At 52.1% G+C, this 17,281-nt stretch overlaps 1 protein-coding gene across 1 annotated transcript in view; it reads left to right on the top strand.

Annotated features, from left to right (window-relative positions):
• The first annotated feature begins 876 nt into the window (after positions 1-876).
• AGRN (agrin) overlaps positions 877-17,281 on the top strand; it is a 122,054-nt gene continuing 105,649 nt past the window's right edge. The window contains exons 1-2 of the mRNA XM_069874668.1: positions 877-1,102; positions 9,379-9,640. Coding sequence (XP_069730769.1) covers positions 935-1,102; positions 9,379-9,640 — 430 coding nt within the window. The 5' untranslated portion in view covers positions 877-934. The remainder of the gene's footprint in view (positions 1,103-9,378; positions 9,641-17,281) is intronic.

Here is a 17,281-nt window from a genome sequence, read left to right as displayed (position 1 = left end):
TATGGAGGGGAGAAACAATATCCCTCCCCTGGTGCCACTTAACTTTTCATTTTATATTTGCCGTGATTGCACATGACATCTGGAAAAATTGCCATCCAGTCCCTGGAGGAAGCCAGGGCAGGAGGTCACGGTGCTCCAGGGGCAGGCACAGGCCATCCCATCCCTTCCCAAAGGTGTGGGAAGCCCTGAGCATCATCTCCCCCCTTGGTAACGCAGCAGCCGGTGATGGACCAGGCGTGGGAGACTCGTTTTTTATCGGGATGGAGGAGTCGTGGGAGCTCTGAGCAGGGCTCCCCAGCTGCCCGGGGCCTCAGTTTCCCCCAGAGGGAAAACGGGAGCAGCCTTGATGTGCAAAACGTGAAGTGAGGGGGACAAGGAGGGGAGCGGGGGAGCCTCCTCCTGAGCTCGCAAGGCTGCGGGACCGAGGCGGGGGGGGAGCCCTGCATCCCTGAGCATCCCTAGGGATGCAGGCGGCGGGATGGGCGACCCCGGGAAGGGGCTGGCGAGGCAGGGAGCCGCTCGCCAGCGGGTCCCTACACCTTTAAAAGTCTCCTCACGTCGGCGCGCTGATTATCCATTAACCTGATGCGAGCTCCCTTTCCTGGGGGTGGCGTCCTCGGCAGCTCCGCAATAAGAGGCGGCAGCAGGGCTGGCTGCCTCCTTCCCTCCCCTCTCCTCTCTTCTCCTTATCAGCAATTCAGATTGCATGCAAATCTGCGGGGCTTTCTTACAGGGGGGCAAGGCAGAGGAGGAGGAGGAGGAGGTGGAGGGGGGGGGTTTGAGAGCGATATCTCCTCCTCCTCCTGGGATTTTTCTTCCTGCTCTCCCCTCCCCTCGCTCTCTTTCACCTCCTCGAACAAAAGTAGCCCTGCTCGGGCGAGCGGAGCCGCTTTGTTCCCCGCACCCTCGGGGTTCGGCGCGGGGCTGGGGGGCGATGGGAGGGCGAGTGGCTCTGCTGGGCTTGCTGGGCTTGGGGCTGGCGCTGGCCACTTGCCCCGAGCGGGAGCTGGAGCGCAGGGAGGAGGAAGCCAACGTGGTCCTGACGGGCACGGTGGAGGAGATCATGAACGTGGACCCCGTGCACCACACCTACTCCTGCAAGGTAAGGAGGAGGAGGAGGAGGAGGAGAAGGGGGGGAGGAAACTTTCAGCCTCCCCCGAACGGGCTACATGTGTTTTTTATTGTATCCGCTGCAGCTTCGGTGTGTAATTATGTATTTTTAGACTGCGGAGGCTCTCCCTGCTGTGGAGGGGGGGGTGCATCTTGCAAGGTTTGCTTTTTATGGGCATTTCTCTCCTTTCCATCAGGCTGAGCTGCCTCCCAACTTTCTGCCCTGGGAGGGTTGAGGTGTTGGGAGCCGCTCGGGTGTTTTGCGTGTAGCTCCCTGTTTACTTTCGCAGCATCTCGGAGTTCCTTCAGCTCAAGCTATTGTTTAACTATGAATCTGGCCTCTGGCTATGTTTTTTTTTTTTTTTTTCCTCCCCCCCCCCTAAGCTGAGAGATGGTGAAGTACTGAGCAACCTGAAATACCATCCGCCTGGTTGTCAGAAAACGTGCTGGATGGTTTTAACCCTTCCTGGGGCAGCGACCTCACTTTGGGAGGACTCTCTGCTTGCATTGCTCTTTTCCTTTTCTGCTCATCCTTAAAAAGCACTGTGGTTCCTGCCTGTGGTTAGTGGGAAGCGGAGCCTGGGGTGATGGTGGGAGTGGAAGGTTAACTTTATATCATTGCCCTCTGTTCTGGAGCATCTCTCAACCCACTAATAAACTATTTCAACAGCTCCTGCCTGTCCAGCTGGTGCCCACCGCTTCGTTCTCGCTCAACCTTGCGATGCTGTGCGGTACAATCTGTGCCTTCCTCTTCTAAATTAGATCACAGACCCTCCAGGCTGGTGCAGGGACCGTATGTTTGCAAAGTGTCTGGCACATCTTGGGTGCTACCATGAAAACTAATAAGCTGCTGGGAGCAGCCGGGGCGCATATGGTGGGATGGATGTTGGCTGGGGCAAGGAGGCAGGAGGTGGTCCAGGGGGGCTAGTGATGAGGCAGAAATGCTCAGCTAAGAAATGGGGCTCTTTCCTCCTGCTGCGGACGCTCTGCAAGGTGTCTGGCTAGCATCAAAATCATCGAATCATCGTCTTGCTGCATCAGAGCAAGACTCCGGGCCGGGAAAACCGTTTTGCTTGGGCTCCTGTGGTGGTGAACCTGCTTGCTCAGCAGCTCTGCCTTGGAAAGGCTGCAATCAAGTCCAAGTAAGAGCAGCGAGGGAGCAATGTGTGGGGAAGAACCTGGTCTGCAGGTGGTGGCTTTATTTGAAACACGGTTTGCATTGCTCAGCTTGGGGAGAGAGGCTCTTGCCCTCTTTTCCCTGTGCAGGCGGCTTGTGCTCCTTTGGATTTAACTGTGGATTTTTGCTTCTGCTGATTGCTTGTGTCATAACGGAACCTGAAGGCCAGGACCTGCCCCCAAGATACCTTCCCAGCCTTGGAGTCTCGTAAAAGAAAGTGAAAGGAGAAAAACCTCTCCTGCCCTGAGTGGAGATGCCTATCCCATCTCATCTCACCTCACCTCTCCAGGTCATTCTGTGATATTAAGGAGTTTTCTCACAACAGGGGCTCTTCAGTCCCTTTACCTACGAGTCAGTCTCTTCTATGTAACTTCTAACAGTGTGTTTAGTGGAAAAAAAAGCTTTAAAATGGGGCTTGGGGGATCTTAAGGACCTGAAAGCGGGTAAATCCCTCCTAGCTGTGACTTAGCAGGGCATAACACTCGTGATTTGTAGATGTGTAGCTTTGCAGCAGCTGCTGGCCTCTTTGAGTATTGAGATCGCTGTGGTTTCTGCTGCTGCTGGGTCGCAGGGTTAGACATATTTGCATTTTGGGTTGGTTTGTTTTTTTTTTTTACCAAGCACCTAGATTCCAAAAAAGGGGCAGTTTGGGTGTTAAACCAGACCACTGGCTCTCACTGCCAACCCAGGTGCCCTGCAGAGCCAGAGCGAGAGCCAGGATGATGAAAGGATCTTGCAGGTGAGAAAACACACGTCTGCTTCCTCGCTGTCCTATTCCGGTAACTGTTCCTTAGGCCCCGGGGTTACCTCCAAATACCACAGTTATCTCTAGTCAGGTTCCTCTTTATCTGAAGAGGATAGGCGAGGGCCAAGTGTGGGGTAGGAGTTTCCTAGAGCCCACACCCAAAAGGGTGAGTGTTGCTGGTGCTGGGTGGTCTGCGAGGCAGCAGGCGTGTGAATATCTGAGGGTTCTGCGTGAGGGTATTGTTCCTCCTGGTTAAACTCTAAACCCTCCCAGCTGAAGCCTTTGATAGGTGAAGATAAGCACATTACAGCTCGGAAGAAATGTGAAGTTAATGCTAAACACCCTTCCTTAGCTACCAGCCATTCATAGAATCATAGAATCACCAGGTTGGAAGAGACCCACCGGATCATCGAGTCCAACCATTCCTAAATTCATAGATTAAATGAATAATAAAGAAAAACAGGCTGACAGAACTCCCCAAATTGATTCTGAATGTGGTTTGATGTGCTTCTTTACTGAGGGATTTGACATAGGAACAGGGGTGCTGTGCTTGCTCCGTGCTTGCTCTTCTTCCCAAGCTTGCGGTGCTGCCCCTCATCCTATTTACAGCCCCTCTTGGCATCGTCCCTTCCTGCTTTTGAGTCTCTGTGCCTTATTCTGCTCTGACCTGATATTTATGGAGAAAGCTCCTATTTATAGGACATGTACAGGTCCTATACGTGCTATAGGAAGTGTTGAAAAGGATGTGGATCCTGTTCCAAACAATAGAGCCTATATTTTGGGGAGCTACAGGGGCTGTGCTCAGCCAGGGCTGGATGTGGTAGTTGCTGGGGAAGGTGGGTTTAGTGCTCTGCTAACTCCTAGGGAAAGGGGAGCTGCAAGCAGAGCTGATGCTTAGCTGGTGTTCTTCATCTTTAAGGACTCCCAAAACCCAGTGGCAACTCTTCTGTTTAGAGTGACAGCTGTCTTCCTGAGGAGAGTATGTTCCAACTTCTTATCTTCCTTTACAAGACCAAGGCTGGTGTTTCTGAAAGCATCTTCCTGGCAGGAATTCCTGAGCACGATCCAGGTGGTCCCTTTCCCTGCCTTGGGATGGACCCCCACAGCACACTGGAAAATCCTTTTTACATTCTGATTTTATACTACACTTGCAATATACCCTTGCAAGGATCTGCTTAAAATAAAGTCTTCACTGTTCTTACTCTGCCTCCCTGTAGCTGCCAGGAGTCTTGTAAAACAGTCTTAATCCAGTGTTTTATGTGCTTGCTGGCAAAAGAGTGAGTTCTGCTATAGGGAAGGGACCTCTTGGAACTAGGTTCCAGCCTAATTTTTTTTCTCTCTTTCCCTTTTCTTCTCCCAACCCCGATGGAGCCGGTGAGTCACCAGTGACAAAGTCTTAATTGTGTGTGATGATGAATGGGATGCCCTACAGGTAATTGCTTGGGCTTTGGTGCCTCCACGTCCATTCATTATGAAGGATAAGGGTGGGGAGAAGCTGGTGGACTCTGATGTTGCTGTGGCCTGGCTCAGAGGTGCATGACTAGAGCAGCCATACTAATTAACTCAAATTACCATCTGCTCCAGAAGAAGGGGTAGGGCTTTAGCCTTTTTCTCCCCACCCCTTAGACCTAGCTGTGAAAATGCCCGGCTGCTACCTTTCAGCACAAGCCTCAGGCTGTGCTCTCTGCCTGCCTGGCTTATTATTTTTTTTTTCCTTTTGTCTCCTTTGTGTTGCTGGGGTTTTGCCCTGGTTGCCTGTGCACCTCACCTCCTTGCAGTGAGCTCCTGCCCTGGAGGCTGCTGCTGAAGGAAGGGGAGGTGGGGCTCCAGGAAGGTGTCTTAACTTGACTGTGGCGAGAAGCACAACCACAGGGAGTTGTGCTCCTATGAAACAGCTGGTCCTGGGTGAGGAAGCACTGAAGCTGTGCTCCTTAGCTCCCTGCCTCCGTGGCTCACCTGAGGTGCTGTGCTTGCAGGTGGCCCCAGCCCGGCTTTCTGTAGAGCTCCTGCATGTGGTGCAGCAGTTGCCTGGGTGTCAATGCTGGGATTCTTGCAAGAACAGAGGGTGGGAAAGCAGCCTGTCACAGCCACCCCCCCTTGCCATCCGAATCTCCCTCTGCTTGCTGGTTGACTGCCATCTCGCTCAAGAAAAGAGCTCGTGCTGATGGGGCTGTGTACAACTGAACAGTTTTTCACGCAGGCTGCTTAGAGTCATAGAATGGTTTGTGTTGGAAGAGAACTTAAAGATCAGCCTGTTCCAACCCCCCTGCCATGAGCAGGGACACCTCCCTCTGGATCAGGGGCTCCAAGCCCCATCCAACCTGGTGTTGGACACCTCCAGGGATGGGGCAGCCACCACTGCTCTGGGCAACCTCCCCACCTTCACAGGAAAGCATTTCTTCCTAAGAAGAGTCATCTCAATCTTTCCTCTTTCAGCTTACAACCATTCCCTCTTGTCCTGTCTCTGCACTCCATGATCAAGAGCCTTCTTGGGCTGAAATAGGCTGCACAAATGGCTTTGAAGGCTCTGCCTCTTCGGCTCCTTTTCTTACCTCTGCCCAGTAGTGAGTGTGGACTAATGGGAGCTCATGTATAAGTTACTGCTTGTCCTTTGGTTGTTGTGGCATCGCTTAGCACTGGCCCAAGGGGAGCTGACTCCTGGAAGACAAAGGAGTGTGAGGGCATGTGGGTACAACGTCTCCAGCTGACCTCTCCACATCTAGGAGCAGCTTAGGCATGTGCAGCTTCCCTAGAGGAGTTGTCGCTGTGGTGTTTATACCTGGGATGGCTTTTGATCGTGGGTGTGCAGGAGAACAGAGCTTGCCTCCATAAAATAGAGCAGCTGTTGGCTGATTCACAGGACCTGCTGAGCTGCATGGGGGCTGAGACCCATCATGTTCAGAGTCCTTCTCCAAGGTGGGTAAATATTACACCTTCAGGAGAAGGTGTGAGAAGTAGGAGGGTCTGAGAATAAAATACACTCGTAAACTTTTGTTCTTAACCTTCATTTACACCCGTAGAGTACTGCAGCGCTGAACTAATTCCCTTTTTCTGCTCGACAGGTGAATTTTATGCTGAGGAGGAGGGTCTCACAGCAGCCTGTTTGCTCCTGTGGTGATGGGGATAGTCCTGCTCCCTCACTCCAGCACCTGTAGCTCCTGCTCCAAGTTGTGGCAGGGACAGGGTGCGGGAGTTCAGCTCAAGATCATTGTGGACCTTCATGCCTCTTGGCACTGAGATTAGTGCTGAGCTCACCCCCCTGAAATTCTGGAGTTAAGGCTTCAGAAAATTACAAGATTGATTAAGGATCATGAGATCTTCACTCTCCCTAGCTCCCAACGTTTTTTTTTACCCTCTTATTTGAGCTTTGCTGTGTCAGATTGTTGTGTGTGTTGTCTGTAGTTGCTGAGTAATGGGATGGAGCTGTTTAGCAAAGAGTAAGAGTCTGTCTGGATGGTCTCAAAGCAGCCTGTAGGGCAACACAACACACTTAAGGGCTGTGCAGGGCAGAGGCCAGTGAGCTGCAGTTGCAGATAATAAAAATCATAGAATAGAATAGTTTGGGTTGGAAGGGACCTTAAAGATAGTCCATTTCTAACCTCCCTACCATGGGTAGTGACACCTCTCTTTGGATCAGGGGCGCTCAAAGCTCCATCCAGCCTGAAAATGGTTTGTCCTAGAGTGGAATAGTATCTGCTCTGTATCTGCTCAGGCACAGAAGCTGTTGTGTGACCAACTGTCTGCCTTCACGCTAGCCCCGGTGTCCCCAAAGGGTGAGAGAGACCTGTCTGTCTGTGAGCATCCTTTCTCTGCCCCTTGCCTTCCCTTCAGAACCGAGCTCTTGAAGTATGTACTTGCATGCCTGTTTCAGAGAGAGGGGATCAAGAGCCCCCTTATCTCTGAGCCACCACCTCCCTGACTGCTTTGGTGCTTGGCACGGGGCACTGAAGGGCTCTTTGGGTGGTGGAGACAGCTGGAGAATGCAGGTGACTGGGCACTCAGGCTGCGCTAGGAGGGGAGATGCTGATGGAGAGCGTTGTAAAGCATGCTCTGAGCATGCCAGGTCAGAGATGCCTGTGGTCACAGCGATACCCATGCACTGCAGCCGCCCTTGCTCCAAGCTGAAACCTCAGGCAGCTCTCTGAGCTGTTCCTAACACACGCAACTCACCGACTCGGCTCTGGCTCATGTTCCCCCTGCAGCAGAATTGCTGGAGGAGGATTTCTGACCTTCTAGGAGTGGATATAGTGTCCAATGTGCACTTAAGATTAATTTTAGGGCTGGTTCTTCCCTCTGATGTGAGAGTTTTGGGCTGCTTGCTGCAGAGAGTGTGTCACTGGAGAGAGCTTGCCTTGTGGTTGTGTGCTGAGGTCCAGGGAGGCTGCTCTAGAACCACTGGCAGCAGAAGAAAAGACAGTGGGACTACTGTGGCCAGGACTTATTTTAGTTCCTGAAATTTGGATGAGTAAAAGGAAATGGACTTCTAATGCCAGATCCTCCCATGTATTTTAGCAAACCCAGTCTACTAATGCAATGGTTCTCTTTAGTCGTTTATAAGAATATGAATTGCCTTTGACATATCTACACAGTGTTATCTACTCTGCCTGTCGTCTTCCCAAGGCACCAGCGCCTCGTCAGAGCCAAAGACCCCCTTCTTTCCTTCACCCAACCCCCCTGTTTCCCCCTACCCCAGTTTTAGGCTCCTGTGCCACTGTTCAGAGCCTCCCTCATGGATGGATGGTGCTCTCTTTAGCTGTGCAACCTTACCTGGTTCAGGGTTTCCAGACATTTAATGTTCTCTTCAAAGCTTTTCTCTTTTTTAGAACCGTTTTCTTCTCCCTTGATATGTTTCCCTGCTAAGATTTTGTTGCAAGTTGCGATATCTCCGGGAGAACTGTCACCTTGGATGATGCTGGAGTCTGTCAGCTTTAATGATGCTGCCTGGGAGTAGCAGGGGGTTCCTCTGGCCAGGCTGATATGTGCATGTTACCCTTGATGGGGCATGAATCATGTCCTTGACCTTGTGGCTGCAGAGATCAGGCTTCCAGCTTATGTATGGAAAGGATCAGTGGCTGGTGAAGCAAACCTTGCCTTGTTCAACCATCTGGTCCAGGAGTGGATCTCCTGCTATGAATTATTAATAATGGGCAGGACTAGGTTGGTTCGGATTATTGCTTTTAAATGAATTATTTTCCTGGATGAGCCTCTGCCAGCTTCTCCTGGCTAAGTGCAGCATCCCTTGTTGGAGAGCAGCGTTTCTTGTCGTAGCCAGTCATGTGGCAACTGAAGTGGCTTTTGCGAGCATAAAGGTTCAAGCAGCATCAGAAGGAAAAGGTGGATTTAGCTCATCCTCTGTCTTACTTACTGGTTGTGTACAGCGCAAGCAAAACCGCAGCAGAGGCTTCTCCTTCTGCCAGAGAAACGCTTGAGCAGCTTTCCCAGCCTGAGTTGAGCTGTGCTGCAGAGGCTCTCGAGGTCTCCTCACCCCTTCTCCCACCCCACCTCTGCCTCCTGCGTGGGTGCTTGGGCTGTCCCATGGGATTCTCCACCTTGCCAGGCTCTCCTGTGCCACGTGGGAGGCTGGTTTCTGGGTAGCTGTGGTGCCTGCTGGTGGCCCTCAAGTGTCTGCTGAGAAGCAGCAGCTTATCTGGAGCCATTGTTCTTGCCTGAACAAAGGAAAGGGGCATTGCCACCCTCCACCAGCCCCAGCATCCTTCCTGCCAGGGGCTCGCTGGGTGTTTGCACTTGGGGTGTGGAAGCTGATCCCCACTCTGAGCTCGTGATGAGGGGGAGGAGAAGGTCATTTCAGTTTTCTGGGCCTCTGGGGAGGTGAGTCAAGGCAGCTCGTGGTGGGACTTGGCGCGGGGGAGCTCTTCATCAGGCTGGTTTGAGCCTCCGGCAGCAGTGACTGGGCTGGTGGTGCAGTTGGTAGCAGGCTCTGGGCCAGCCAAAGCCAAGGGAGGAGAGGCAGATCCTGGGTCTGGACACAGGGGAGGGATGCATGCAGAGGGATGAGCGTCTCTCTCCCTTTCTGGAGGGTCCCCTTGTGACATGAGACCCATCCCACTTTGCACCCCGTGAGGCTGAATGGAGAAGGGGCCAGGAGCACCTGGGTAGGAAAGTTGGTGCAGCTTTAGCAAAGAGTAGTATGAGCTTTAGTCTTCATTGTTCACATGTTCTGGGCTTTTAGAGGGATGGTGACTGAAATTAGCTCTGCTGGAAGGCCTTTGCCAGCCTGAACCGTTCCTGTGCATCCTGTGACAACAGGGTAAAAAATTAACTGTGTCAGAAGGTGCCATTTGTGGCTGTGAAATGGTCTCATGTGCTCTTTCTCCCTTTCTTCAAGGTGAGAGTCTGGCGTTATCTGAAAGGCAAAGACATCGTTACTCACGAGATCCTCTTGGATGGTGGGAACAAGGTGGTTATCGGTGGCTTTGGGGACCCGTTAATCTGCGACAACCAAGTCTCGACTGGGGACACACGGATTTTCTTCGTCAACCCTGCCCCACGGTACATGTGGCCAGCGCACCGCAACGAGCTGATGCTGAACTCCAGCCTCATGCGGATAACGCTGCGCAACTTGGAGGAGGTGGAGCACTGCGTGGAAGGTGAGGCTGGAAGGGGGGTGCCTGGCTTTCCCCGGGGTGCTCTGAGTGTGGAGATGCAGCCGTGGCCAAGCCTTGGCTCCGTTGGCCACCTGGTGCTCTTAGCTTGTAAATGATTGATTGGCAAATGATCTTGCTGGTGATGAGGCAGATCGATTCTGCTGTTTTACGTGCGTCTAGGGTAGAGTCATACTGCTCTGTGGACTCGCTTGTCGCAGGGAAAGTGCCTGTCGTTGACCTTGTTCTCAGAGGCAACGATTGCACCTGAGGTACAGCCAAGCAAAGTTCTTTTATGTTTTTCTTGCTCCAGATTCAATGCAGGTTCTCAGTCCCCTCTGCAATGAGTCTGATGGGGTTGAGAACATCCCCACTGCAAGTCCTGTCCTAACACAAGTGTGACTGGCACTTATTTAGACTCTTCACACCTGCATTAGATTTTCCTGGAGGTGTAGAGCTAATAAGTTAATGGGTTAATGCTGTGGTGAAGGCTTGTCCTTCATGGTAGTCAAGTCTCAGAGCCTCCTCCTTTGCTAAGTCAGCCTTGGGGACTCCTGTTGGCATCACCGAAACCAGCCAAGTTTTGCTTGGGGGTAAATCTTGCTTCTCCAAGGTATAACTAAACCAGAACCAAGCTGCGCAGCTAAGTGATTTTGAGAGGTATGTGTTGTGCTTCTGTGTTGTTGTGGTGAAGCGCTGTGTTCTTTGCACTTTAATCTCTCCGGAGCCTTTGCGTCTGCTCCTAAAAGAGCTCAGATGAAGTGGGTTGTAATGTTGTGCTGTGCTCGTGGTGAACGCGTGCACCACATGGACGTGGTTTAGCAGGCACGGTGATGTTGGGCTGATGGTTGGACTGGATGAGCTTGGAGGTCTTTTCCAACCTTAAAATGATTCTGCGTCTCTATTCTTCTAATTGCTGCCCAACCACCTTGAAAACACACTTGTGTAATAACCCATTTGCTGGCTTCTCTTCCCCCTTTATACTTATCCTGGGTTCCAGCACACGAGCTCTGAACTCATTGGGGAATGTGGTGCCCCAAAAGGGCTTTGCTGGAGTCTTGAGTGTGTCCGGAGAGCAGATGAGTAAACAAGGGAAGGAATGCAGGAATTCTGCACAGACAACAAATAAACATGCAGATCGGCTCCCTCTTTCCCTCGGACATGCAGAGGAGAGGCCATAACCTCTTTTTCCAGCTGTGAATGCTGACAGAGGTAAATGACCGAACCCGTGGTCTGGGAGGCTGGGAGATAGCTGGTTCAGCAAAGTGGCTCACAAGAGGCACGCGTCTCGAGTGGTTTTTGTCAGAGAGAGGATCACTAGAGGTTTTTTGCTTATGTATATATTTCTCATTCTGTATTGTACTTGGAATGCATCAGTCTGGCTCCTTCCCTGCACCTAGTGGAGAGGGAGGGAGGACAAAGAGCATGTGTAGTTTTTGTTTAACCTAAGCAAGCATTTGGAAGAATATTGTCTTCACCCAGTTTTCTGTGCTCTTCACACGCTCATTCTGCACACACTGGATGTGAGCTGGGGTGGCTGAGCTAGGTGGTTCACATTTGTGGTGAAGGATGTTGTCCCTTAAAGCCCTTGGGAGATGATGAGAGATCTAGTTTTCCTCCTAATACTATAGATTTGACGTAGAATTGATGACTGGCACCCATTCCTGTTTTTGCCCTTGGGAAGATTCAAAATCATGTTGCGTTGCTGTAATGCTTGTTATGGTCTGTGTTGGGGCTGGGCTGGGACCTGCTGCAGCTGGAGACACGTCCTAGGTCCATTATAGGTGGGTTTATCTTTCCTCCCTGCTATATTAACCTTTCCTGATGCCAAGTAGCAGATGATTCTTCGTGGAACTCCGCTGTTCTCTGAAGATCACTTGCTTGCTTCCTTTACTGTAGAGTGCGTGAAACAAATTGACCCCCAAAACCTTGGTTTCCCTTGAGCACCTCAAAGCTCAGGCGTCTTCTGAGGTCTGTGAAAGTCCCTTTCAGCTTGCCCACTGCAGCTGCTCTGCTGGCTTTTGGAAGGCCATGCAAAACCAGCCATGAGAACCTGTTTCTGCCACCCTGGGAACCATTTCTGAGCTCCAAGTGTGAGAATTTAGCTCCAGGACCTGTTTCCCATCAGTTCTTCACAGGAGGGTTCAAAGCAAAGCTGCCCAGAACACTGTTCATTGCTGCACTTTGAGTTTAAAAACAAAACGTTGAGTGCTTTTGCAGAAAGAATTGGAAGAATGGTGGCAGCTGAGTGGAAAAACATGAATGTTTTGAGTATCTTCATCTCCTGTCGCTCCAGCTTGGAAAAATCCTAGACATCAAAATCTTTCCTGTTTAAGAGGGGAGTTCAAACCAGGGCATCTCTGCGAAACAGCTCAGGTTAAACTGTTTTGATTACACTTAATTGTAGTAAAAACGATTTGACCAACTGTAGTCAAAATGCGAGGCTTCAGCTGAGCTCTGCAAACTTGCTTCAGCAGTGAGGGTGCCTGGAGGGAAGTTTTTTCAGTGTTTAGCAGAAGGGAAGCAGGTCTGGGGCTTGTGTGCAAGGCTGGGACACAGGCTTCATACAATCATAGAATGTCCTGAGTTGGAAGGGACCCACAGGGATCATCGAGTCCGACTCCTGTCCCTGCACAGGACACCCCAGCGTTCATACCATGTGTCTAAGGGCATTTGCCAAATGCTTTTTGAACATTGTCAGGCTCAGTGCTGTGTTTGCTTCCCCAGGGAGCTGTTCCAGGGCTCCACCACCCTCTGGGGGTAGAACCTTTTCCTAATGTCCAACCTAACCCTCCCCAGCCCATCTTCCAGCCATTCTCTCAAGTCCTGTCATGGGTCACCAGAGAGAAGAGCTCAGTTTCTGCTCCTCCTTCCCTTGTTAGGGAGCTGTAAACTGCGATGAGGTCCTCCCTCAGTCTCCTCCAGGCTTGCAGCAGGTCCCTGGGCGAAGGAGGATGTTCGCTCTGGTGCATCTGTGGGGGATTATGTAGAAAGAGTGGGTTTCATCTTGTTCTTCAAGGCATTAGGATGAAGCATCCTGGGGAAAGAATTAGTCTTGCTTTATTTGCCTTGAACCCTGGTACCGCGTGAGGAGGGCTGGAGCCACTGCGCAGGTGTTGGGGCTTCCCAAGGCACATCTTGGCAGGCTCAGCGCTAAGTGCAGTGCTTTCCTCTCTTTGCTCTCCCCTGACAACACCAGCAAGCACGCTCTTCTGGAGTTCAGCGGCTGACTAATCCCCGAGAGATCTTTCCCTGTGCATGTTTGTGTCATGTTCCACTTCGATCGCAGCTACACTTGAAGAAAATCAAGATTTTTTTTGTGTGTATGGTGTGGGAGGGGCTGTGTGGTGACTCCACACTGAGACGTCTGGGTGGAAGGAAGTTGAGATTAAACCTTTGTTAGGGCCTTGGCTAATGAGAACCCAGAGCTCCTTTTAAATAGAGCCTTGCTTGTGGTGTGATTAGCATTAACGCTGGTGCTATTGCCCCAGCTGAGGCTGCTTTGCTGGCTTTGGGGATGTGTGTGGACTTTGAGCCTCCTGGAAAAGCCGTGTACATTGATTTATGTGTACAGTGAGGCTGGGTAGTGTTGGGTACAGTAAGCACACAACATAAGGTCCTGCTGGTGGCTTAAGACCCTCATCCCAGAGCAGCATGTCCAACAACTCTTGCTTTGTGCTGTAGCCAGTTACCTCGACTTCTCAGGTGATGTGGAAAATAGTGCTCGTGAACCAAGTTTGGGGGTGTTAAGCCTTTTGGTAAGGATGGATCTGCCCATCTCGGCCGTATCCTCTACCTCCCTGATGCAAATTATTCCAGCGGTGAGAACAAGACTGAAGACTTGGAGAATGGAAAGTTCCACCTGAACATGAGTTAAAACTTCTTTCCTGTGCGGGTGAGGGAGCCACTGGCTCAGGCTGCCAGGGAGGTGTGGAGTCCCCCTCTCTGGAGAGATCCAACCCCACCTGGACACGCTCCTGTGCAGCTGCTGGAGGTGACCCTGCTTTATTGGGGGGTTGAACTGGATGAGCTCCAGAGGCCCCTTCCAACCCTGATCACGCTGTGATTCTGTGTCTTGGGGCACCGCTCTACAGGCTTTCAAAACTCTTTTTTTTCCATCTAGATGCCCATGATAAAGCCAGCTCCTCTGGCTTGGGTTCAACCCGCAGTGTGCTGCAGATGCTCCATATGTTTAAAAACGTCGCTTACCTCTTATTGAAATTCTGATTTGAGCCACTCCAGAACTCTCCTCTGACTTTTCATCTCTGTGGCAATCCCATTAATTACTGCATCCAGTCCTGCAGCCTCAATTCTCCTGTGACTTTACCCAGGGAGATAGCTTGGGTTTTCTTTCCTTCTTTGATCTCTTCTTCCCGCGTTGTGCATTCCCCTGTGTGCCTTTTTGTGCTGGGTTCTCCCTGGCTCTGCAAGCATCCCCCGTGCTCACAGCACCCACTTGCTTCTCCCTGCTTTGGGGGAGCCTGGGGGTGCAGGTGTGGAAGGGTGAAATGGCTCAACTGCCTGCAAGCTGTACAGGGGCTGGGAAGAAAAGCAGGGGGTGAAGATGCTTCTTGAGACCTCCTGCCTTCTTTTAAGGGGCCCATCTGTGGGTCCTGGGCACTGTGGGCTGCAGCCAAGGCATGAGGAGAGTGCATGGTGCACACCAATCCGCAGGGATCGACCTGAGATGTGGGAACAGCCAGGGCTGAGGTGGCTCCTCTGTCCCAGGCTTCCACTGCTCTGCTTTGCCCTTCCCTGGGAAGGTTTCTGGTTATCTTTGGAGCAGGACTGCTTTGAAAGCATCTCCCTTTAAATATACACCGTCCGTTCTGGTTTGTCTTCTGCCCCTTCACTTTTATCCTGGCCTCTCTTTCTTTTTGAGGTCTCTGCCTCCATAGAACTGAGACGTTTTGTTCTTGTAAACCAGCCCATGCAAAATTTTCTTTTCAGGCTCCTTCCCGAGACTGTAAGGCATGCACAGTAGGCTCCTCTCAGCAAGGAAATTGCTGGCACGGGTTTGTGTTAGGTGATTTAGGCTGTGGGCACTTCCCATGCTCTGGTCTCTCTGCAGCCCTTCTCCATGCCTGCAATGATTTCTTTTTAATTCATCCCTAGCTCTTCATTGCGCTTCAGAACAAGCGAAGGAGGGGGCTGGAGGAGGGTTAGTGTGTGGGTTTCTTAGTAAAGAAGGATTTTTTTTAACTTCCCTCCTCTTCTTAGCTCTGTTTTGAATTGAAGATAATGAGAACAGCATCAACACCTCCATCTCAGGAGGGTGAGAGTTAGCCATCAGCTGTAAAATATAGTAAACTGAGAGGAGAGAATCCACCACTGAGCACTTGTAGGGCCCCTTCCAGCCTCCTCAGCTGGGGCTGGGGCAGTGTGGGCACAGCAGGTGAGGTGTTGGTGCTGCAGGGGTGGCTGGAACCAGGTACGACGGCTGATGCCGCAGAAGCCACCCTGTTCCATCCAGAGCACTGGACCAGCGTTTGCAGGAGATGCTTGGACCAGCGTTTGCAGGAGATGCTCTCACCACCAGCGTGGGGGGCCGTGCGCATGGGCCAAGCACAAGGGTCTGTTTCCTCCCTCCCTTGCGTGGCTGCAATGCAAAACGTCCCCTGGGTTTATGGCAGTAGCTAAGAGTCGATTTGTTTAGCAAATTCCTACGGAATTTTAATCTGGTGTGGGAGGCTACTGGTCTGGGAAGGCTCCTTTGGCCCCGCTTCCCACTCCAGCACATCCTGCCGCGTTACTCAATGGGATCGGCTCGGGCTTCTTGGGGAGCAGCACAGACGCCGTATCTCTTGGCGGTGCTGGCCACGCAGTTATGACAAGTGCTGGGCCTTGGCCATGTGCTTTTGCTTCTGCTTTTCCTCTGTTTGCTCTGCTAACAACTTAGAGGGGTCCGTGGCTCGCTGGCTGCTGCGCGGCCGAGGGGAGCTGTGGCTGCAGGCTCTGTGCCTCCTCCTGCAGGGTTAATCCAGGGCTGGTACATCACCTCCTGGCTGGTGGGAATGGACAGGGAAGCAGCATTCTCCCAGTTTCACCCTTTTTGCACAGCTGTGGGGGAGAAGAGAAGGGTGGAGAAGGAAAGGGATGTGGAGTGGGAAAGATATTACGAGTTTCCATAGGAGACCTAACCTGAAACTTCCATTTCACACTCTCATCAGTCCCTGCTGCTCCTTTTGGCTCTTCCTGCTGTGGGATGCTTGCACAGCATCAGCCTTGCTCTGTGGGCTTGGTGAGAGCTGTATTGTGGTGCTCCCAGGCAGGAGGTTGCGGCAGGGAGCTCCTCTGTGGACACGCGAAGCATTTGGAGGGGCTGGGGGCTGCATGTAGGAGAGAAGATCCTAATGTGGGGCTGTCAGGGGGTGGATGTGTGTGGAGTGATGCTTCCTACTGGCATCACTGGTCCTGCTGACAAGCCTGGCTCTGAATCTCTTCCCTCCGAGCATCTCCTAAACTGAATGCCTGCAGATCTGGGGCTCTGGCATCTCCGTTATCTCATTGCATCCCCTGCCTTTGCAGAGCTGTGGTTTTGGTTCCTTGATAAGCTGTCATGAGGTAGGACTGGCTTGCAGCTTTTCTTTCTCACTGCCTCTCTGAGATGCTCTGCCCCTGTCCTGCAGCCAGCATGTAAAATAGGGAGCTACATCCCTCCCTTCTCCAAGAGGATGAGAAGTCAGGAGCCTGTGCTACTTCTGGACCCGCTTTACTTCATGTGCTCATGCTGCAAGCTGTGAGGCCAGGCTTTGCAGCCTGTTCTGCGTGAGCCTCTACACGCTGACTCTTGCTTCTGGTCACAGTGTCACCAGGCCATAAATCTGCGACTTTAACAAAAGGTGTTGCTGTGCTGTGACTGCTTCTGTCCAACCCTTCCTTGTCACTCGTTTTCATATCTCTTCGCACAGCACCAGGCATGGGAGGGAGCAGTCAGCCCTGTCACGCTGTATATGCCAGAAGTGTAAATTAAATGTACAGGCGTGGCTGCTTGCAGAATTCAACCAGACAGTCACATATATCAATCTAGATTATTTTAATGCTGGAACCAATTTGCAGCCGCCTAGGACTGAGTGGCTCTGACTTTCTGGCAGGGGCAGAACTCATCTCTGCGAATCGCTGGCTCGTGCCGCTCGAGGCAGGTGATGCTCTCCTTTTGCCCTAGGCTCACGCTGCTCGTCTCGGACTCTTCTTGCTGAGAGCTGTGGCATGTGGGCACGCAGGTCAGCCTGGGTATCCGCAGAGACTGTTTCAGGGATGCAAGGGAAGCAGCTCAGTGCTCATCTGGCTTCCAAACGAAGCTTGGGAGCTGGGCTCTGGCTGGCAGGGAGGACTGAGCTGACCTGCTGCAGCCTTTGGGCTGTCCAGAGCTGTGGTGAGGTGATGGGCAGCACTGGGCAAGCCAGAGGTTGCCCGTCACCCCCATGGGGCTCTGCCTGTCAGAGCTGCCAGGCTCCTGCTGGAGCTGCCGGCACCCGCCTGGGCTTGCTCCGCGCTAATCCTCACCCGGGAGTGGGACTTGGGTTTGTTTACCTTATTAAACACTCTGCAAAGATCCTGCATTCCTTCGGGATGACTTCCAGGAGCAGGAGAGCTCTTTGATGTGCTGTGTGGCCAGGGTGGGGACAGAGGGGCCTCGCACCCCAG

Source organism: Phaenicophaeus curvirostris, chromosome 22 (genome assembly GCF_032191515.1).
Source record: "Phaenicophaeus curvirostris isolate KB17595 chromosome 22, BPBGC_Pcur_1.0, whole genome shotgun sequence".
Classification (NCBI taxonomy): Eukaryota; Metazoa; Chordata; class Aves; order Cuculiformes; family Cuculidae; genus Phaenicophaeus; species Phaenicophaeus curvirostris.
The sequence above is the reverse complement of the archived record's forward strand: the minus strand, read 5'-3'. Positions and strand labels throughout refer to the sequence as shown.